Source organism: Notamacropus eugenii, chromosome 6 (genome assembly GCF_028372415.1).
Source record: "Notamacropus eugenii isolate mMacEug1 chromosome 6, mMacEug1.pri_v2, whole genome shotgun sequence".
Lineage (NCBI taxonomy): Eukaryota > Metazoa > Chordata > Mammalia > Diprotodontia > Macropodidae > Notamacropus > Notamacropus eugenii.
The window spans coordinates 339,461,596-339,483,803 of NC_092877.1; the positions used below are offsets into that span (position 1 = coordinate 339,461,596).

Below are 22,208 nucleotides of genomic sequence, written 5' to 3' on the forward strand. Positions count from 1 at the left end.
GCCTGGATTGTGCAAAATCCTATAATCTGACTTGGTCACTACTCTGCTCTGACATGACCTCTTACTATCATTCTTTTTTTCTTTTCTTCTTAATTTATGGAATAAAACAAGCATTTCCATAACATAATACAATTTTTAAAAAAAAGGTGATTGTACATGAAACTGCAGATATACCATGTACAACTTGCTGTTCCTTTCCCATATACAACAGAATTATCATGTCAGTTTTTTTCTCCCCCCACCCCCCATGGCTACCATTAGATACAAATAGGTGTGTATAGATATAGATGTGTAAAATTATTCTATACATTTATTCATCACTTCTTTCTGTGGATGTAGACAGGAAATGGAGCACCTATTATAAATACTCTTCACCTTTCCAGTGTTGTTCTGCCCCCTGTGGTTCAGCCACCTTGCTGTCCATCACACGTGGCCCTCCATCTCCTATCTATATGCCTTTGTTTTGGCTGTTGCCCACCTCTTAGACCCGCATCTAGTCTGCTCTCCCCCTCACCTCCAACTGTAGAATTCTTGGTTTCCATTAGACCTTAGCTCAAGTGCTTCCTTCTATAGAAAACCTCTCCCAGTTCCCACAGTGCCTTCACCTCTAAGGTTACCTTGTATCTTCTTTATATGTACATGTATGTGTATAGAATTGTGTGTGTTGTATTTCCCATTATGATATAACAACAGTTTTCTGATCATATTGGAATAAGTTGATACGTGCTTTCCAAGGGTATTCATCATTGTCATTTGTTGAGAAGGGATTCCTCATAGATGATATCTCATTCTCTACCTGTACCTTTTTGCAGGTAAGATTGTGCTTAGGGTATCAACCCTAACTATCAACACAGGAAAAACCAATTGGATGAAGAATGTCTGTTGTCCTGACGAGGACATGCCATGGAATAGATAGCCTATAATGCTTTTCTACTAGCATATCTTGGACAGACACTACAGATGGGTAGTGAATTAGGCCCAGAACTGAATAAGAACTAGAAAGGCTGCTGGATTGCCTTTGGGAAATTGCCACCTTCATTTAATTACCCCAAGCTATTCCTGAAACCAAAGCCCATCTTTGGCTTTAATTCCTAGAAAAGGAATGTCTCTGAAGGATTGAAACAAAAAATCATTTATACAAAGGGTCACGGAGAAATGCATGGTGGATATAAACAAACTGTGTATCAGTGTTCCTGGCCAGGGGTCATAGGTAGAAAAGACAGCCAAAAGATAAATTGAATTGTGTGGCAGGAGGCATCATCAGTGAGTGAACAGTCCATTAGCTGCATCACTGCTACTGTGCTTCCAGAAAAAAAGTGAGAGGAAGCTCCCAGCATGTTGGATAGACACTGGTGGCGAATTTTGAGAGGATGTAGACAACGGCTGATTGTACTCAATGGGCAGGCATCTGTATTTTGCTGTCTGCATCTTTCGAGGAAGTAACCATGTTGATGACACCACAGATCTAGTTGAGTATATCCTTAGATAACTTGATTATCCCTAGTCTCACATGGAAGCATCACGGTTCATATTGCAGCAAGAGATTCATGTGATAAAAATCCATTTTGGTTGCATATTTGCCTATAAAGGGATGTAGATGATAGATTTAAACTGTGTTTTTTTTAAAAATGTCTTATTAAACTGTCAGGTCCCAGTTAACCCAATAAAATCGTCTCATTTATTCTACTTCAGACTATTCAAAGTTACAATTTTGTAACATGGCAATTGGTTCCAGCCCAATGGAAATATGTGATATGAATTTGAATAGTGAGAACACTTCATAAGGTTTGTTATTCACATTTATCAGAACTTAGTTGTATCACCATCACTTCCCATTAATATCCCCTTCCCCAAATCTAACCTTCTCTTCTAAAATTTTAAGTTATAGCCAACCAAAACCAATATACATATTGGCCACAACTATAATTATCCTATTCCTTACTTGTAGTTCATGTCCTCTAGCAGTCTTCACCACTGGTCCCCTTGAGGAGTGATCAAAGTTCTAAAGTCTTTCCATGTTTTCCTTTGCATTATTGCTTAGCATAAGATTCTCTTCATTTGTTTTGTTGGGGTTTTGGTACTACTGACATTTAGGACAGGGACTGTTCCATTTTTGCTTTTATATCCCTTTTGTTACTTTTGAAAGTCCCCTTTTAGTGTAGAGACTAGTAGAAAAATCTGCAGGCAATCTCTTTATACTTGAAAAGTAAAAAAATGTTTGTTTGATTTTGGGCCCTTAGCTGTAGTTACTGGACCACCTTCAGGGATTCAGGAGCTAGAACAGGGTTTCTTAACCCAGGATCCAGAATCTCTTTTAAAAATGTTAAAAAATTGATAACTCTCTATTTCAGTATATTTTCCTTTGTATTTCTCCATATGCATTTAAAAACTTTATCCTAAGAAGGGGTCCATTGGCTTCAACAGCTGTAAAATAACGTGAAAATAAAGTGGAAAAAGCGGTATGAAGTGTGTAGAGTTGTGTGAATACCAGATATCTTTGGTTATTTTCAACTTGATTTGTAGGAATATTAGAGTAATTAATATGATGTCACATTACATATATATAAACAGGTAAGTTACCTTCTAAGTCTTTAAGGACTTAAAGATAGATTTAGTCAAATGTTTTATTTCATCAATAATAGTTAATATTTATGTCACTTTAAAGTTTGTAAAGCCTTTTTAAACCTTAAAGTTCTATGTATCTTATTTAATTTGATCCTCACAATAACCCTGGGAGGTTAGAACCTTATTAGCACTCTTATACAGATGAGGAAACTGAGGCTGTGAAAGGTTGTGACATTGTTACATAATTGAAAGGGCAGCAGAGTTGAAGTGAGGGATTGTATTTTGAGTGCTGGTCCTGTTACAACCTTTTTGTCGTTTGGCTGAACTAAGTGAAGGCTAAGGTCCCTCCTTTAACTCAGTCCTATGAATTGTTAAAACATAATATAGTAATTATATTTTATTTTTCTTTCTAGTCCGAGGATCAGAGGGGCTCTACATGGTGAATGGGCCACCAAATTTTACAGAAAATACAGTGTTTCTGAGGTATGATTTATATTCTGAAAGTCAGTGTTAATTAGGGGGCAATATTTTGTGTATTATTTTCAATTTAAAAATTTTACATTTTAAATGTAAAATGAAGAAAATGGAGACACTTGTGGTGCAGTGAAAGCAGAGCTGGCCTTGAAATCAGGAGAGACCTGAATTTGAGTCCTGATTTTGACCCATAATAGGCTGTGTATCCCCAAGTAGGTCACATGACTTTTCAGGGCTCTTGGCAACTCTCTTAAAATGTAAATTGCAGAGAAAGCACCAGCCTGCATTAGTAGAGAGAATTTCTTCATCCAAGAATTACAGTGAACTTACAGGTCTAGTCACCATGTGAGAAAATAGAAATCCATATTTCTTTATAAAGTAGTTTTATGAAACCTATGCATGCCTGGTTTTCCTAGTCAATTCTAATGTGAAATAAATACATTTTATTATAGGGCTTTAAAAGTCGTGTTTAAAGCAGAAAGAACATCAAGGAAGGTATAGGCCCAGCTGCTTCTTGGAGCAGAAGTCTTAAGTCATTGAAAAGTCAGTCTTCTGTTCTCTCAAAGAGGAGAATCTTCAGACTGGAAAATAGAAAGCAAACATGGTTAAAAGGGGATTAGATTCCAAGGGAGATGAGGAAATAGAGAGTGCCTAGCCAATTTAATTGAAAGCGTGTCTCCAGGCCCAGATAAATGATATTCCAGAGCACTGAAAAAAATTTCTAAAATCATTTTTGAAAATCTTTGAGAAATCATGGAGCATGGAAGTGATGCCAGAGTGTTGTTTATATATAAATGTGTTGGGAGAAAAAAAGTTTGACTGGAAACCACAGATAATTAATTTGTCATCAATCCCAGGGGAAAAAAATTTAGAATGGCTTGTTAAAGGGAAAGCTCTTAAATGCCTAGAAAGGGAGCAGTAATCTCTAGGAGACAGAATCAAGCAAGAAGAAATCATACCAGATTAACCATCAGTTAGTGTGCCAGGGACTGGAAATACAAGTAGTGAAATAATCCCTTCATTCTTAATGGGAAAGACAACAGGTACATCTAGAGGTATGTGCAGAATAAATATAAAATATTAAAAAGGTGGCTTGGGAAGGGATCAGGAAATGCTTCATGTCAGATGGTACTTGAGCCATGTCAGGAAGGAAGAGAGGGATTTGTTGAGGCAGAAGAGAGGAAGGAGTATACTCCAGGCCTGGAAGATGGCCAGCAACACAGAGACCTGTCTAACTGGATTACAGAGGGCAGGAAGAGAAGTAATGGTCACTGAGCCTGGAAAGGTAGAGCGAGTAGGGAGCCCGCTGGAAGGTCTGCATTTAAGCAAAATTCCTTTGGTAGCTGAATGGAAGGTCAACTAGAGAGGCAGAGGAGACAAGAGTCTGTTGTAGTGATCCAAGTGAGAGCTGGTGAAGGTGGTGGCTATGAGTAGAGAGAAGGGATCAGATTTGAAAGATTTTGGGATGGTAGAAGTGGAAAGATTTGGCGACTGAATGGCTATGGGGGAGAGGGAATGTGAAAAGGTGAAGGTGACTCCAGAGTTGGAAACCTGGGGAAGGTCAGAAGAGGGGTGGACTTGGAGGAAAAATGGAACAGTTTTGGATGTTTCGAGTTTGAGATGTCCAGTAGGTCATTAGTGGTGTAATTAATTAGTGATGCAATGTTGAAATTCAGGAGAGAGCCTAAGACTAGAGAAATAGATCTCTGAATCATCTGCATAGAAAAGAGGGTCTCCATTTTCTCAGTAAGTAAAGAGGTATGTACGTTTGTGGGGAAGGAGAGTTATCAGTCAACCAACAAGCATTTATTAAATACTTATGATATTGCAGTGAAAAGGCACTCACATTCTAATGAAGGAGCTGCATGTTGAGAACTCTGTGCATATAGGATGGAGATAGAGCTTGAAAGTGGAAGTTTACATCTCAACGGGAAGGGGGAGGGGAGAAAAAGGGGAGTGGCCATGGTTCAGGATGTGGTTAGACCTAACTTGAAGAAAATTGCTTTTGTGTCTGAGAGCAAGATAGACTGGAGAAGAAAGAGACTGAGGCGGGCCAACCAATTACAAGGCTATTGCAATGCATGTGCGTTACACACACACACACACACACACACACACACACACACACACACACACACACACCTTCTCATTTCTCACAGATACAACTGTCCATATATGTGTGAGTGTATGCATATTAAAAATAGATATGTATGTACATATGCGTGTGTGTGTATATACATAGATACACACAGATAGTTGTGTATAAATGAGGTAGAAAATAGGGACTTTGGGAACAGTCATTCTAAGACAATGAACAGCACAACTAAGTCAATCCTCATTTTGAGTTCATGGAAGACAGATGAAGTCTCTAAATGTTACTATTTACATTTGTTTTTGGAAGTCACAAACGCCCGCCCAGATAAAAACACACACATGTCTGTTGCATATAGATTGTGATTTCTACATTGACTAAAGAGAGTCACATAATATGCCATGTGGAAAAAGTCAGGGGACTGGGTTTTTCTACTGACTGGTATACTAGCTGGGTGGCTTGAGGCAGTCTTTTAACCTTTCTAGTCCTCAGTTTCCTCATTTGTAAATTGTCCTATGCTTTTATAATTCTAGAATTGTGTTTAAAATGCAGGTCTTTTCATTTCTGCCTAAAACTCAATATTTTCCAAATGTTTAATAAATTGTGTGGGCATTTAATTAGCTATTGAATTAACTTTTGTAAGATCAGTTTATTATAAAGGATGAGTCCTTATTACCTTTAAATACTAACTTTGTATTGTTATTGTCTTCAGGGAATCAGGGAAAAACTGCAAAGTTTATGCCTTTAGCAAGGATGGAAGCCTGTTTGCTTGGTGTAACGGAGAAAAGTAAGTACACGTTGTAATTAACGTTTTTGCCTTTCTGTTTGTTGTGAATATGAGCTGTGATTTGTTTGCATAACGTGTATTTATTGAACATTGGTAAACTGTAAAGAAGTTGAAGCAGTCACCTTGGGAAAAAGAAGCCATCTTTCATAAAGCCTTTACAGTCACTGTATTTGTTTTTGTGCTTTTAAAAACTTAATAGTTCAGATCTTAACACTAAAAATTAATAGTGGAAGGAGGGCAGTTAATTTGATAAATTATTTGCCTGCAAAGAAATTGAGAAAAAAATTGTGTTAAGTTACTGCTTTGTATTTTTAAAAATGTACACATTGGAATTTAAAACATTTCCTTTTTCTTGTTTATATACCTCAATTTTGTGCCTAATGATTGAAATTAAATTATTTTGAAATATGTGATTATTTTTGCCAGTTATGTAATTTGTAATGGTATACTTTCTAAGTGTATTTGTAAGTGAGTCAGAGGGTAGTATTGAAGTCTTATTACATAAAATATGGTATTAGGAAACTAACACGGCAACAAAAATGTTTTTGTTAGAAAATCTCTACATCTAAATTCACTTTAATAATTATCCCTTTAAGAAAATCAGTCCTTCTCATTTTCTGCGTTATATTACCATGTTGCCTTCCACTTCCAGAACCAGGATAGATCTTTATTGCTTGTTTTTAACTTAGGTGTGAACACTTTACTGCCTCAGCCTTCACCGTATTGCCTTTTACAGATATGTCCCCACTTCTGTTAATTTATGTAGCATTTCACAGACAGACAGCAGCATTCTTCCCCTCTCCCAGATTACCCAGTCACAGCTGCTTCCTTGTCCTGTCTCTGCTTGCCTGATTAGTGCAGGTAGAAAGTCGTTATCCTAAAGGCAGAGAACATAGGGGCAGGCCAGAGTGTTGTGTGTGCACATTCTGAAGTTAGTGGAAGAGTTTGACCCATCGCATCTGATGGGTTGGTGTTTCTAGAGGTTAGAGAAGAGCATTGCATTAAGTGTCATCATTGTTGCCATCGTTATTACTACAACAATAATAATAATAGTAATAATAGCTAGTATTTCTATCAGGCCTGCACAATGTGTGATCCAAGGGCTGCTTGCAGCACACATGCCAAAGGACTTTGGGTGGCCTGCAGAAAAAGGTAGAGGAAAACATCCTCTAAGTTCTTGACGGTGTGCAGGCCGCCTGACTTATATAGCGCTAAATCACCGTATAAGGTTCACAAAGCACTTTATATGTATTACTTAGTTTGCTACCCATGGCCACCTTGTGAGCTATAGGTGCTATTATTATCCTCGTTTTATAGATGAGGACCCTGAGACAAAGGTAAAGCTATTTGCCCAGGCTCACACAACTAATATGTATCTGAGGCAGAATTCTAACTCAGATTTTCCTGATTCCAAGTGCAAGTTTCTATCCATTCGACTATCCAGCTACCTGGATGCCTCTTGCCCCTTGGTGTGCAATTAAAAGCAAAAACTATGAGGGTTGTGATGTTTTCTGTATATAGATGCAGAAATTCTGGTTAGGGAAATGGAAGTGGTGCTACTTTGGCCATGTGGAAACATGAATTTGTTCCAGGATATGGTTGCCATCTGTTCTGTTTGAGACGCTCTTTGTCCTGAGTTCTACGAGGAGTCTGAATCTCTTATCAGTGACTGATAATTTGATAATAGTAAAACAAAACACAATAACTCTAAAATCAATTTAACAGGTAAAAAAGATTCTGGCATAAAATTATAATTTGGGTATATTTTCTTTCATCCGTTCTGTTTTACTTAGTGCTTTTAGCCTTATTCCTTGTAATTCTGTAAGGGCTTGCCTTTCCCCTCTTTAGTGAGTCAGTCCTGCGGCCACACCATTAGGCAGGGCTCCTGTTAGCACTCAGCTGCCTCTTTCTAATCCTTGATGCTTTCTTTCTCCCTGTCCAACTCACGTTCACACTGGTGTGAGGTTGAGGATGTTCCTCCTGCACACATGTCTCTTGATCACGTTTCTGCTCAGCTCCCTTTAATGGCTTCCTTCTCCTTCATGTACTTTATGCTTCAGCCACAGTGATCTCTTAGTTCTCACCAGCAGGCAGTTTGTTCCCTGTGTTTTTGTCCCCATCTCCTGCCATTTAAAGTCCCACTCAGCTTCTCTCACCCTCTGATCTTTCCTGCTCTGATCCTCTGTCTTCTGTCAGTTCCCTCAGTCGCCTTTTGTATCTCCCCTGCCCTCCTTATGCTGAGAGAATTATTTTGCATTAGATTATAGGACCATTCATTTAGAGCTAGAAAGTACTTTAGATTCATCTTGTTCTCAGAAGGTTACACAAGTCATAAGGAGGTGAACTAGGTTTCAAACCCAGGAGAAATCAATCCATACATGATGCCCTGGGAACATTTGAAGAGGAAAAATAATACTTTGGGGGAACCACAGAAGGCTTCCAAGGGGAGTGATGTCTGCGCTAAATGCAGAATAGATAAGAATTCTAAATAGCCTAGACAAGGTGGGATTCCTTCCAGGTGCAGAGATGACTTAAAACCCAACAAGTAGGAGACAGGCAGAACGTGGAGTCAGGGAATGACTGGTGACCCATTCTGGTGGGAACATAAGAATGAATGAACAGAAGCAAAATGAAAAAAGACTAAGCATGTTGGTTAGGGCCAGATTTTAGAAGTCCTTGAATGTGAGCTAGTTTGGGGAGTTTATATTTTATCTTGAAGGAACAAAAGCATAACGAGGGTTCTTGAGCAGACAAGTGACATGGCCGAACCTCTGCCTTAAGGTGATGTTTGACGTTTGTGTGAAGATGAATAGAAGAAAGGAGAGACCGGGAGACCAATGATATACTGTTTCAGTAGGGTAGGTGGATAAAGCATGAACTAGAGTGATGGTCATTTGAATGAAAAGGACACTTAGAAGAGATACTGCGTGGCTACAGTCTGCTTAACTTACTAAATGATAGGCTGTACAGCCGGTGAGAGAGAGGAAAGTATTCAAGATGGCCAAGGAGCTGAGAATGTTATTGGTGACATGTTGAATTTGAGGTGCTGGAGGGACATCCTAGTAGTGATGTCCGGCAGGCTGTGATGAAGACCTGGATAACACTGTTGAAGAGTCATGTGCATAGAGCTGATCATTGAATGTGTAGGATCAGATGAGATCACCAAAAGAAGAATTGTGGAGAGAGAAGAGGGCTGAGGACAGACTTGGGGACAAGCACTCTTTGAGGTGGTGAGCAAGAAAGAAGGTGGAAAAAGAGAAACCCAGTAGGATGAGAGCTTGAAGGAGTGGCAGGGGAAGATTTCAGGTGAGGCCCCCTGAGAATGTTGGTAGGTTGTTGGTCTGCACTGATTGGTAGGAAAGATATTAGAAATGAGAGAGAGAGGTCCTTGGGAGCTTTAGCTGCTTAATAGAAGAATTGAGAGGTAAGAAGGTCATGGATTTAGGGCTGGAAAGAATATTAGAAGTTGTCTATCCAACTCATTTTACATATGAGGAAAATGAGGTCTAGAGAGATCAAAGAGACTTTCCCAAGGTCAGCCAAGTTAACATTAAGTGGCAGAGTCAGAGTTTACATCCAGGCCCTTCGACTTTAGAGGGGGCCTTAATCTTTAACTAGAATTAGGCAGCAGCATCTTGTGCAGTCATTGGGGGACTGAGATAAGAAAGGTTTGATACCACTTCTGGGCCAAATCGTGCTGCTTCTACCTCCGTAGTGTCCCTTGCAGAGATCCTGTCCTCATCACTGTAAAACAGCTACCTTTTTTCAGCCCTTGGCCACTTCCACCGGTACTGCTGAAATGACCTAATTAGATTCTTATCCCAACTCTCTCCCAACTGATCTATCTTCCCCACAACTGCCACAGTGATATTCCTCAAGTGCAGATCTGACCATGTCATTCCTCTGCTCAGTAAACAACAGTGGGTCCCTATTTCTCCATCTTCTCCACTATTACTTACCTTCCATCTTTTCCTCTCTCTGACTCTTTGCCTATGCCCATTTCTTCCCCACCCTGAAAAAAATCCTCACTTGGTCCATCCAACCCTGTTAATTATCCTCCTGTTTCTCTTCTGCTTTTCATGGCTAAATTCCTCGAAAAACCCATCTGGAAAAGGTGTTTCAACTTTTTCTCTGTCCGCTCTCTTCTTAACCCCATACAGTCTGGCTTCTAACTTATCATTCCATCGAAGCTGCTGTCTCCAAAGTTGTTGATCTTTGTTGCCAAGTCCAGTGACCTTTTCTCAGTCCTCATTCTCCACTTCTCTGCAGCCTTTGACACTGTTGGTCACCTTTTCTTTGGTATTCTCTTCTCTCTAGGTTTTCAGGACAACACTCTCTCCTGCTTCTGCTTCTATCTCTGTGACCCTTCTTTCTGACTCTCCTTTGCTGGATCCTCCTCCAGGTCACGCCCTCTAACTATAGACAGCCCTCAGGGGTCTGCCCTGGATCCCCTTCTCTTCACCCTCTATACTACTTCCTGTGGTGATCTCATCAGCTCCCATGGATTTAACTATCATTTCTGTGTTGATGATTCTTAAATTTACCTATCCTGTCCCAACATCTCTGCCGACGTCCAGTCTTGCATTTCCACTTGCCTTTCAGACATCTTGAACTGGATATTTTGTAGACATGTCAAATTTAAGAGACCCAGAACAGAACTTCTCATCCTTCCCCCTAATTCTGAGAGAAGGGCAACACCATTCTCCTGGGACCCCAGGCTCACAACCTAAAAGTTGTACTAGACTCCTCACTACCTCTCCCCGCACATATCCCACCAAGTCTCTTGGTGTTCTGACACTCCTCGGTGTTGTTCTTCTTTTCGTCCTTTGCTTAGGTTTCCACAGATCACCTCTGTTTCAGACTGGTCCTTTGTAGGTGCAAAACAAAAAGTTATATATGTATTCTTCCTAGCCAGGACATTTTTTGGATTGAAATTTTAAGTACACATTTTTAAGATTATAAATTGTTAACAGAATTATGAAAATTAGTTTTTGTTTTAATGAATCTTTTGTGCTTAACTGCTTGTGAAATATATTCCGTTTTTTATAATGTTGGCTATTTTGAAGTGGTATAATGACTCTTAAAATGATTTCTTTTGCTACCAGGGTAAATCTAGTGAATGTTGCTGACAATGAGTTGCTGCATTCCTTTGATCTTCCAAAAGCAGTTTGCCTTGAATTTTCACCAAAAAATAGTGTCCTAGCAATATGGCAGCCTTACGCAAGTGAGTATTTGGCCATTTGTAAAAAAAAAACAAACAAAAAAAACATTCTTGTAAGATCAGTTAAATAGTATTTTTAAAAACTTGAAGCTTCTATGCTATTGCACTATCTAAAACCCTAGAAAAATGAAGACTTTGTGTATTACAGTGGAATATGTGTCATGCCTCAGAGGAAATGCAGTAGCTCTAAAACCTGAACGCTCAGGCTAGGAAGAAGTGAGCCCTAGAGAGACTGAAGGGAGTGTTCAAGTCACATTTATCAGTGGTCTGTGATGCTAATGCACAATGTGAAAGTGCAATCATTTTGTTTTAGCTAAATAAAGGTACTGACAACAGAAATTTAGTGGAAAAATACTGTTCCTCTTAAACATAATATGGTGTGGGCCAGTTTTTATTACAGTAGTCTGTTCCTAGAATAAAGCTATCCTGAAGCAGGTACAGTTAGGAAATCAAATATATGGGGAAGAAGTTTTTTAAGGAAAACTTAAACATCATCCTTGATTGAGAAAGGCAGACTCTGTTCTCTGACCTCACAACCCATTTCTTTAATACTAGTATTCTCCCGGTGAAGTTCTATGGCTTTGAACCGTAGGGTGCATGTTGACATGTGTTGTTTTATATGATTCTCACTCCCTCCCTGGGAGAGAGGTGCTATATTATCTCCACTTTATAGTTGAGGAAATTCAAATGGAAGAGATTCAGTGACTTGCCCAGGGTCAGAAAGCTAGGAAGTATCTGAGACAGAATTTGAATTCAAGTCTTCTTGGCTCCCAAGTCCATTTGCTTTATCCATTGTGCCACATAGCTGCCCAGAGTACTACAATTCTCAGAGAATCAAAGATGTCTGAAGGTAATGGAGATACATGTCCTGGATGTAACAGTAAGCTGTTGTTTGTGATCAGTAAGATGTCATCAGGGAAATGTGGGACAGGAATTTGTATGCAGGATTTATGGGAAAACATAGATTAAATCATTGCACAGGATGAAAAGATGAGTGGAAGGGTTGTGATCTGTACTAGTTGGACCAGTGTAGTCACTGTTCCATCAAAGTTTTAAAAAGGTGAAAGATAAATTGTAAAGCAACTATGATCAAGGGAAGGCAAACTCATTTTTCCATGCTTATAAAATCAAGCTTTCACAATATAGAGATGAGTTAAATTTATTTAACCAGACATTTTTGTAATATCTCTATCAAAGTAAGAAAACTCAAGGCATTGACTCAAAAAATCTTTATCACACTCAAAGGGGGAGAATCTAATAGTAACTAGTTGTGGGCAGTTAAATCTAGAGTTAAATATGAGCTGTGAAATTAGAGGAAATTTAATTGCTCTAGATCAACCTTTTGAATTCACCTGAATAGTATTAGTCAAAGTAAATCTCTTAATAAGTTCATTTTGGGACTGAGGGAATGAGGTGAGGGAAGCACGTAACTCTCATAACTAGAGATAACTGTTTCGAAAATGTGTTTTTATTCCAGCTTCTAAAGATGGCACATCAGGAGTACCTAATCTACAACTTCATGATGTGAAAACTGGAAAATGTTTAAAGTCTTTCATCCAAAAGAAGATGCAGAACTGGTAAAAAAAAAAAAAAAGCCTTAATTATTTACAAAGGAATGTACATTTTTTTATATTCTTTCAAAATCATGTTGAAATTATGTTATCTTGTGATACTGACTTTCAAAATAATTCATATGTTGCCAAAAGGTAAATCTTTGGGAATTTGAGCTATGGGAATCTTCATTTAGTTTTTTGTAGCATACTTTCTGTTACAGTGATGGTAACATAATGTCCACCGGGAAGCCATCAGTAGTAACTGGTTTTTGTAATTATGTCTGTATTTTTTCATTTGATGAATATTAAAAGAAGCTATTTGAATTTTGCATTTTTTATAGTCTTATTGGTTTTGACTTAAATTATTTCTTTTAAATTTAGGTGTCCATCTTGGGCAGATGATGAAAGCATTTGTGCCAGGAATGTTAACAATGAAGTTCACTTCTTTGAAAACAACATCTTCAGTATGGAAAGATTAAATATTTAGCAATGCTTAATACACTAAAATTGCTTTCTGTTACTATATCCCTAAAGCTCTCCTTAACATAAATTTCACCGTGTTATTCTCTTTATATAAATTATTTTATTTATTAGAATTTTAAATTCAGCAGTTTGAAAGACCTTTTGAGAACTGCTGATGAAATGTAACGATAGAATTTGAGTCCTACTGAAACAAAATAGGGATTAGCAATTTATGGTACACACGTCAAAAATGACTGGCACATGTGTGATCTTGTCCATGCTTTCTTACTACTTGTAAACATCTCTGTCCCTACTTCCTTTGCTTCTGAATCAGTTTGGCATTTCATATGCAAATAAGGCTCTTAAATTAATGGCATAGCAGTAGCATTCTATGACCATCTTAAGGTAGGCAAGCATTCTCCAGCTTTCCCTTTCTGCCTGAGTATTGGTAAAATGCCTGTCTTTTCATTTCAGTTAAATTAATGATGGGCACTGGGCACTGTATTTCTGTTCCCTCTTAAACAGAGTGTTTGACCTTATATAATATAGTGGCCAGGCTGTTATTTGTGTCAGTTTGAAATTAAAGTCTGAAAAGTCTACAGCTCCGTACTTATGACATGTTCAGTTCTTGGTAAAGCATTAGTTTCAGAAGCCTGAAGTTGAGATATGTTATTTAAGCAGCATTAGCATTTGTAAGGCACTATTATTTTATTAGAAAGTGAGGGTCTGAAGAGTTCATTTTGTCTTTTGTTATTAACCTGATCTCATTTGTAATTTTTCAGGTACAATTGCAAACAAACTCCATTTACAAAAAATTAGTGATTTTGTGTTATCACCAGGACCCCAGCCATGCAAGGTGCCTGCTCTTTATATTAACAAACTTTCCAATGCCAACTGCTCTGTCTGCTGTAAGTTTTAGAGGCTAAGAAGTAATGGCTTGATCCTTTGTTGACTCAGGTGGCCGTTTATGTTCCCGGCAGCAAGGGCGCCCCCTCATTTGTGAGGCTGTACCAGTACCCCAGTTTTAGTGGGCCTCATGCTGCGTTGGCTAACAAAAGCTTCTTTAAGGCTGATAAGGTGACAATGCTGTGGAATAAAAAAGGTATATCAAAATGCTCCATCCCTTTGTATTTGTCAAGCAGTTTATTATCAACTTAACTAATTTGTCAGTTTCCTTTTGTTAATGACCTGTGCTTTCCTAATGCAAAATTAGATATGATCTCTGTTAACATTAGTTAGGGTTTTGCTAATTGCTCTGGATTGGTTTGCGTTTTTATAGTAATTTAAACTTCTTAATTTTATAGCCACTGCTGTGTTAGTAATTGCTAGTACAGATGTTGACAAGACAGGAGCTTCTTATTACGGAGAGCAAACCCTACACTACATTGCGACCAATGGAGAAAGTGCCGTGGTGCAATTACGTGAGTACTTCATCTGTGACCCTTTGGTAGAATGCCATCTCCTGGCATTCTAAACAGAAACGCTTCATCTTGTAATGGGAAATTAAATATTTTCAGTGTTTTAAGATGGACTCCAATGGTCTGCAGCTGCATATATTCATGTTGCCAAAGTAAAGCTTCTGTTTGATGAAGGCCAGCCTAGCTGAGCTTGGAATTGTTGCTCATCCCACATTGGCTACAGGGTGACTTACAGGTTTTCACTTCAGGTGGTCTCAGAGGCAGCTGATCAAGTTGTTTACAGGTGGTTGCTATCTGTTTCAGTGAGGGAGTACCCCCACTAATGAAATCATGGATCCTTAAAGTATTGAAGAAATAAACAGAACTCTTCTTTTAATTTTAACAATGTAAAATAAAAAAGACCCCAAGCATTGTTTATGTTGACATCAGAAATTTGGAACCAACCTATCCCAACTCTTTGCTAGGGGATCTGGAACTTGTGATTGTTATTTTTCTGCTAAATAAAAAAAATTATTTTGAAAAGGATTTGCTAATTGTAGTTTGTTATAAAGGCAGGTTAAACTAGTGAGACTGGAATAAAATGGAAAAGCACATTTTAAATATTCCAAGTGCTGTGCCAAATTCTGGGAATACAGATAGAAAACAGACACTCCCTGCTCTGAAGGAGCTCATCTTCTAATTGGAAGAGATAACATATGGGAGAGTTCAGCTGCAGGGCAGGTGGTGAGGTGCAGGGTCCTTCGTGGGCAGCATTGGGAAGGGGAGATCTAGGTAGGATTTGGGTCGGGGCAGTTGTGGCTTCCTTGTCTGTCAAGTGCTCTTTACGCATTAGAGCCTACTGGCAGTTTCTGCATGGGTAGGGGATTAGATAAGCAAAGGACTAAATTGACAACCAGCCTTTGAAATGCACTGCCATCATTCTTTAATAATATTAGTAACTATAATAGGGATTTAAGGTTTATAAAGTACTTTGCCTATATTTTCTCACTTGATCCTCAAAACATTATAGTGGGTAATTAGATTGTGTTACTTTGGTATACTTTTCCTTTTGTAGGCTGAAACAGAATCTGATGGTAAGTATTTTTAATTTAGCCACAAAGCATCTTTACCATTCTGCCACCTATTTCAAATTATTCATACAAATAGCAAGGTAACTTTGTATATCAACTGCTGTGGACCACATTACTAGAGCTCGAATCACATTCTGTTAGAATTTTTGGGTGTGTGTGGGTGAGTGGGTGGGTGTGTGGGTGGTCTGGGCCTGTGATTTCCTTGGTGCAGACCCATCCATGTCCACCAGTATGTGTCAGAGGTGGGACTGCTTAAATCTTCTGACTTTCTGCCTCCCTCCGTAGCCACTACACTCTATCACCTCTAGTACCCACTAGCAGTTCTAGAGTTGAAGTTTAACAGTTTTTTTTTCTGAAAATTATTCTTTTGCCATATTCACTTAAGTACCTTTATCAGCTGACATGTTCTTGGACTTGCTCTTTTGGGTTTTTTATCAATGTGTTTTCTTTTTATTAATAAGATGGGTTTTATATTCTTCTTCTAGCAAAAAATGGTCCCATATATGATGTAGTATGGAATTCCAGTTCCACTGAGTTTTGTGCTGTTTATGGTTTTATGCCAGCCAAAGCTACAATTTTCAATTTGAAATGTGATCCTGTGTTTGATTTTGGAACTGGTCCTCGGAATGCAGCCTACTACAGCCCTCACGGACATATATTAGTACTTGCTGGGTTTGGAAATCTCCGAGGACAGATGGAAGTGTGGGATGTTAAAAACTACAAACTTATTTCCAAACCAGTGGCTTCAGATTCAACATACTTTGCCTGGTGCCCAGATGGAGAGCATATTGTAACTGCTACATGTGCTCCACGGTTACGTGTTAGTAATGGATACAAGATTTGGCATTACACTGGCTCAATTCTACACAAGTACGATGTCCCATCAAATGCAGAAATATGGCAAGTGTCTTGGCAGCCATTTTTGGATGGAGTGTTTCCAGCAAAAGCAGTAACTTACCAAGCAGTACCCAGTGAAGTGCCAGAGGTGGAGTCTAAGGTTACAAAGGCTTACAGACCCCCAGCCTTAAGAAACAAACCCATAACTGGCTCCAAGCTGGTAAGTTGAGAGACTTATGTGCTTCATAAATGCTTTTTGACTTGACTTGACTTCACTCGATTGACCTCAAAAAAGAGGAAGTAGAAACAATGTGGGAAAATTGCAAAGAAATGATTTTAGGCTTACTAACAGTTGAGATGAGCTGCCTTAGAGGAGTGATGGGTTCTCTTGGAAGCAGTGTTTAGATGACCACTTGTCAGGTATGTCTGAATGGCGATTCCTTTCGTGTATGGTTTGGACTAGAGCCTTTCCAATTTTTAGGTTCTACAATTTATTTTGCTGTTCAGTTTTAAGTGTTTTTATTTCCATAAGCACCCAGCCTCAGTAACAGTGGCTAACTATTTAGGGATACTGTTTTTCCATTGCAGTAATAAACAGTTACATTCCTGATGAGTAAGATGCACAAATACCTTAACTAAGAAGACAGTAACTGAAGGTATCTTTGGAAAGAGCCTCCTTGTTCCTCTTATAGCATAACTAAGGTCTCTTCTTCCTGGGAAGGGTTTAATTTATGAGACTTCTTGTAAACAATAGTAAGACTTAAAACTTAAAAACACATTATTATTTCTGGGGTTTCTGTTAAGTCTAAGAAAAAGAAGATTCTATCTTAATAGTTGCTGTGTGCTTGCCCCATCTTGGTTGTGATCATTCCCTTACTTTCGGGGGAAAACCAGAAATGTTGCACAGCCCTACCTTCTGAATCTTGGAGAATCACATGAGGTCATGAAGGGTAGGAAGTCCTACAGGTGCCTGGATCTTTGTCATCTTGTACATAGAAGTATGTACATACGTATAGCAAATGGCATCAGCTTGAAGTCTCCTTTGGTGACCCTTCCAGAGTAAAGCTTGTAGAGCTCTCTCCCCAGTTAATTTCTCCTACTTTGCAGTGTGAGCTCTCCTATGCATCTTCCATTCTGAAGTGTACTTCATTTTTTGGTTAATGTGTCTTGTTTCTCCTACTAGTTTTCTGGAGATGAGGGACTGTCCTTTTTTGTTTTTTCAGCACCAAGCACCATCTTGTCCATAGAAGATGGTTGATGAATGGTGATTATGAATTGATGGAGTCAAATTGGTAGATTTTTCACCTGGGTCATATTTTGTAACCTGTAAATTTTAAGGAGGCTGAGAACTGTCCTTACCTTTTTAACAGTCCTGTCATCTTGGAAGGAGTCCTCATGAGAGGAGACCTTGCTTGATGTGTGGTGGTTGAGTCAGATCTCCCCAAGTTCAAAGGTGGACACTAATACCAAGTTAGATCACCTTGCAGTAACTGTATCAGGCCACCAGGCCATGGTATAGGGCTTTACATAATGGATGCATTCCTTTAAGATCACCTAAGCCAATTTTTTTCCCAAATTGAATAATTTTAAATAACTCAGAGCTCATTGTGAAAAGAAATTCCATAATCTTTTATAATGCAGAAAATTCTCAAATAGTCAAGTTACTTAGAATGTGATATGCATCAATGATCAATGTCCTTGTTAAATGATATGCAAAGGAAGTACAAGAAATAAGTACAAGTCTGTTCCTGCTTTATATTTGTGTAGATCTCAGCTGTAATTTAACTATCAAGTAAATCTTTTTCACATGCTTAAAGAGAGAGATAATCTCAATTTAGTACCAGATAACACTCTGGTGATCTGAAAGAGTTAATTATATCCTCCCAAGTTTTACCTTCTACAGAAAGCTTTTTAATAGCTCCTATTCCTCTGATGCCATTCTTGGGTTTTTCAGTACTCAGCATTTTCTTTATAAGTTTTATTTGGACCAGAAGTGACTTAGCATAAGCAGCAGAATAGAGTGGAAGGATGGACCCAGAGCCAGGATCTCCCCCTTGTACCATTGTTAGCTGAGGTCATGGGCAGAGCCACCGCTTCTTCATCTATGAAACCAGGATCAGAATGCTTACACTACGTGTCTTGTAAGATTATGATGAAGGAAGTTCTATGAAAACCCTCACAGCGCTCTCTAAATATTGGTAGTGATTGTGATTATTATTGCTGGGTGTGGTAGAAGTTATGAGAAGCTTAAATCATACTGTGTTAGCCCTCCTGCTATTAAGACATATCCTTAGGACAGGAATAAAAGGCAGTGTATTTGTCCCTGTAAGAGTGGGCAGAGAGGCATCTCTGTGGTGGGAAATCATGAGAAAGTGAGCCCTATTATGCAGTCACTTATGACTTAGATTGCTTCTCATTTTAGAGACCTCACAAGACTGTCCCTTGACTGGAATGTAGGTGTTAGTGAAGGAACATGGCGTGTGTGCTCGGTAGTGGAAATAGTCACTTATCCAAGTTTTGTATTGTTGCTGGTTCAGTCGTTTTTCAGTCTTGTCTGACTGAGGTTTTCTTGGCAAAGGTACTGGAGTGGTTTGCCATTTCCTCCAGCTCGTTTGACAGATGAGGAAACTGAGGCAAACTACTGCAGTATCTTTGTTACTTTATTCAGCCTTTTCAGTCATGTCTGACTCTTCATGATCCCATTTGGGATTTTCCTGGCAAAGGTACTGGAGTGGTTTGTCATTTCCTTTTCCAGCCCGTTTTGCTGATGAGGAACTGAGGCAAACAGGGGTAAGTGACTTGCCCAGGATCACACAACCAGTAAGAATCTGAGGTCAGATTTGAACTCATAAAGAGGAGTCTTTCCAACTCCAGGCCTGGTGCTCTATCTACTGTGCCACCTGGCTTCTCAGTTATCCTCAGTTAGAATACATGAATTGGTTTTTACCTTCATGAAGGAAAGGAAACATCTCTACGGTACAGACAACAACAGATAGATTTCGTTGAATTAAATCCAGATTAGCAAATGAATCTCAGCTTTAATCCTTCCCTCCCAGGATAGCCTTACAGCTTTTATTGGTAATCCTCTAACCTTAGATTTTAAAAAGAAAGATCTAGTAAATTAACTAACTTTTTACGCAAAGAAAATAAGTGTGCTTTGGATATTAAGTTTGTCACAGGCCTTGGCAGCCAGAAAAGGCATCCCCGGAAGTTATTCCTGGTATCTGGTTTCACAAGAATTAGAGGGTAGCAGAATTGTGAAGAAAAACTCCATTGTTTCACAGAAGGAAGTGAATTCTGTCAGCTCTCGTAAAGCTGAGAGATATCATGTGTTAGTTTGGATGAAATACCTAATTAAATCCATTCTGCCATTTAAAATATTTTAACTACTGATAAAAATTTTTAAATGTTTGTTATTACTTACTGTTTCTGAAGGACTTGTGATTTTGTCATTTTAAGTATACTTTGCATCCATGTAGGTAGATGACAACCTGAACATGCCTCATGCAATTTGAAAAGTTGCTCTAGCCAAGCAAACTATCCCTTCATGGCCAGCCCTTGATGGCACATGATCCACTGGAACCTTTGCTAGGCCCTTCCTCCTAGCTTCTCCGGAGGCCTGCCAGAGCTTTGCTAGCATTGTCTCGGAGAACCTAGCAAAGATGAGCTCTGTCACAGGGCCTTTGTAGTATAAAAGAAGTAAATGGGGTGAATTAAAATGTGTGGAAATATGTATACCTGGCTGTTCTTTAGGACTCACAATGTGGAATACACTTTTCAGAATGGCTGTTGTCTGTTTTCTGTAGCATGAGGATGAACCACCTCAGAATATGAAACCACCATCAGGAAGTGACAAGCCCTTATCTAAAACAGCTCTGAAGAATCAGAGAAAGCACGAGGCAAAGAAGGCTGCGAAACAGGTACTGTCATGGCTGCTCCAGTCACTCTGACTGTGTGCGCTTCTAACTGCTGTTTTTACCTGAGATGATAGACATTGAATTTGTCCTTTAATTGAGAAAAACATCAACAGTCCCAGTGATAGAATGTTCATAAAACGTAGGGGTTTTTGCTATGAAGATACAAGAAAGATTTTTCAAGTGAGATCATAGAATCAAAGACTATTTTAGAGAATATAACTGCGAAACAAGGCCCAGCATTCCCTGCCACGGGTGAAGAGACTGGTACCTTTGCAGCTGTGAAGGATTGGCTGATTTATCATAGCATCTTGTTGTTGCAAGGGTGTAAAGTATCCAGGCTAACCTACTTGTGTGCTCAAGAAGCCTCTTGGCAGTGGACCACTTGGAGCCAGTCACATTTCCTTCATCATACCTTTTGGCTCACATTTATGAGATGGATATCTGAAGTTAGTGCCATTTGTAGTCATGAAGTAGAGCAGGACTACCACTGGCCCAGGACCAAGCTTGGCTACATGGTCTTAGTCTCATTAGCTGACCAGATGAGTTTACCAGTCACAGACCATAAAACATAGCAAGTGACAGCTGCCAAGATAAAGGAGTCAGTTGTGTAATCATTGGCAGTTTTACCGACACGATCAGTTTGACCTAGAGGTTCAATCAAAAGGATTTCTTTTTGTTAGCATATATTTTCTCTGAGTAGTTGTCAGATAAGAAAGTATGGAATGTAGCAATGTTTACACATGAGCTAATTTACTTGTCTTGGTTACTTTAAGATTGAAAATCAATACATTTACTTAACTTTAATAATCACAGAGTATTTTTCTATTACTAATTTTTTTACACCTGTAGAAGCAAAATAGCTGCTAGGATCACCAATTAGTTGGAGGTTTAAATTAAAATCTCTTCATCTGTGTCAGGGGAAGTTAAGCTTCGTTTCAGTTTTTTTCTCTAAAACAGGCTTTGTGTCTTTCATTTTGTGAGTTCAGTTGAAAAATAGCAAACTACTACACATACTCTGCTTTAGAGTTTTGCACAAAAGGACATCAGCCAACCTTGTATCCTTTATCACTGGAGTGGCAGAAAGAGCAATATTTTTGGAATTGGTCACTAGAGCAAAGCAGCTATTTCCCAAGAACTTCATTATGAGGTTATTCTTATTTATGTGTATATGATCAGATATCTACCCTTGCTGATAATATACAGTCTTTGCTCATTCTTCCAATTCAGACCCCCTTAATTATAATCTCATAATGTAGAAAAGATAAAATCACATTTTGATTTTTGCATTTTATACTTCTGGGCTATAGTGGTTGAAAATTTTAGTGTTTCTGTTTTCTTGGAGAATTGTATTTAACAAATAAATTCCTACAGGAAGCAAGAAGTGAGAACAGTCAAGATTTGGCTCTTAACCCAACTCCACAGCAGAACACCCCACGAAATGTTGTCTCTCTGCCAACATCAGGAGACCCTGAGGTAGACAAAAAGATCAAGAACCTGAGAAAGGTAATAGGCTTCTTACTAAAAGGACAAGCAGAAACTGACTAGAAAGAGTAGCTGGGAGGATGATCTGAAGACATAGTTTTCCCACAAACAAAATGGCAGGGAAGTAGGTGAAGGAAACTTCCAGTTTTCAAGCTCTCCACTCCAATGTTGTGAAATTGGAAGAGCAGGAGGCCCTGGTTTTGGTCTCTTCCCTTGTGACTGACCAACATTCCATCTCAGGTCAAGTGTGTCTGCATAATGCTGCATGTCTGTGTGGTACCCATATCTGGAGCGGTATTACCTAGCCTGTCTTATCTGAGGCGTTGTAAC

General features: G+C 38.8%; 1 protein-coding gene across 2 annotated transcripts in view; it reads left to right on the forward strand.

Moving 5' to 3' along the window:
* The window catches only part of EIF2A (eukaryotic translation initiation factor 2A), a 30,968-nt gene that overhangs the window by 5,890 nt on the left and 2,870 nt on the right, over positions 1-22,208 (forward strand). For both annotated transcript variants that reach the window (XM_072618294.1, XM_072618293.1), the window contains exons 2-12: positions 2,979-3,048; positions 5,844-5,918; positions 11,024-11,142; positions 12,617-12,716; positions 13,074-13,156; positions 13,937-14,010; positions 14,112-14,256; positions 14,459-14,575; positions 16,128-16,699; positions 20,286-20,399; positions 21,768-21,899. In XM_072618294.1, the coding sequence (XP_072474395.1) occupies positions 2,979-3,048; positions 5,844-5,918; positions 11,024-11,142; positions 12,617-12,716; positions 13,074-13,156; positions 13,937-14,010; positions 14,112-14,256; positions 14,459-14,575; positions 16,128-16,699; positions 20,286-20,399; positions 21,768-21,899 (1,601 nt within the window). The remainder of the gene's footprint in view (positions 1-2,978; positions 3,049-5,843; positions 5,919-11,023; positions 11,143-12,616; positions 12,717-13,073; positions 13,157-13,936; positions 14,011-14,111; positions 14,257-14,458; positions 14,576-16,127; positions 16,700-20,285; positions 20,400-21,767; positions 21,900-22,208) is intronic.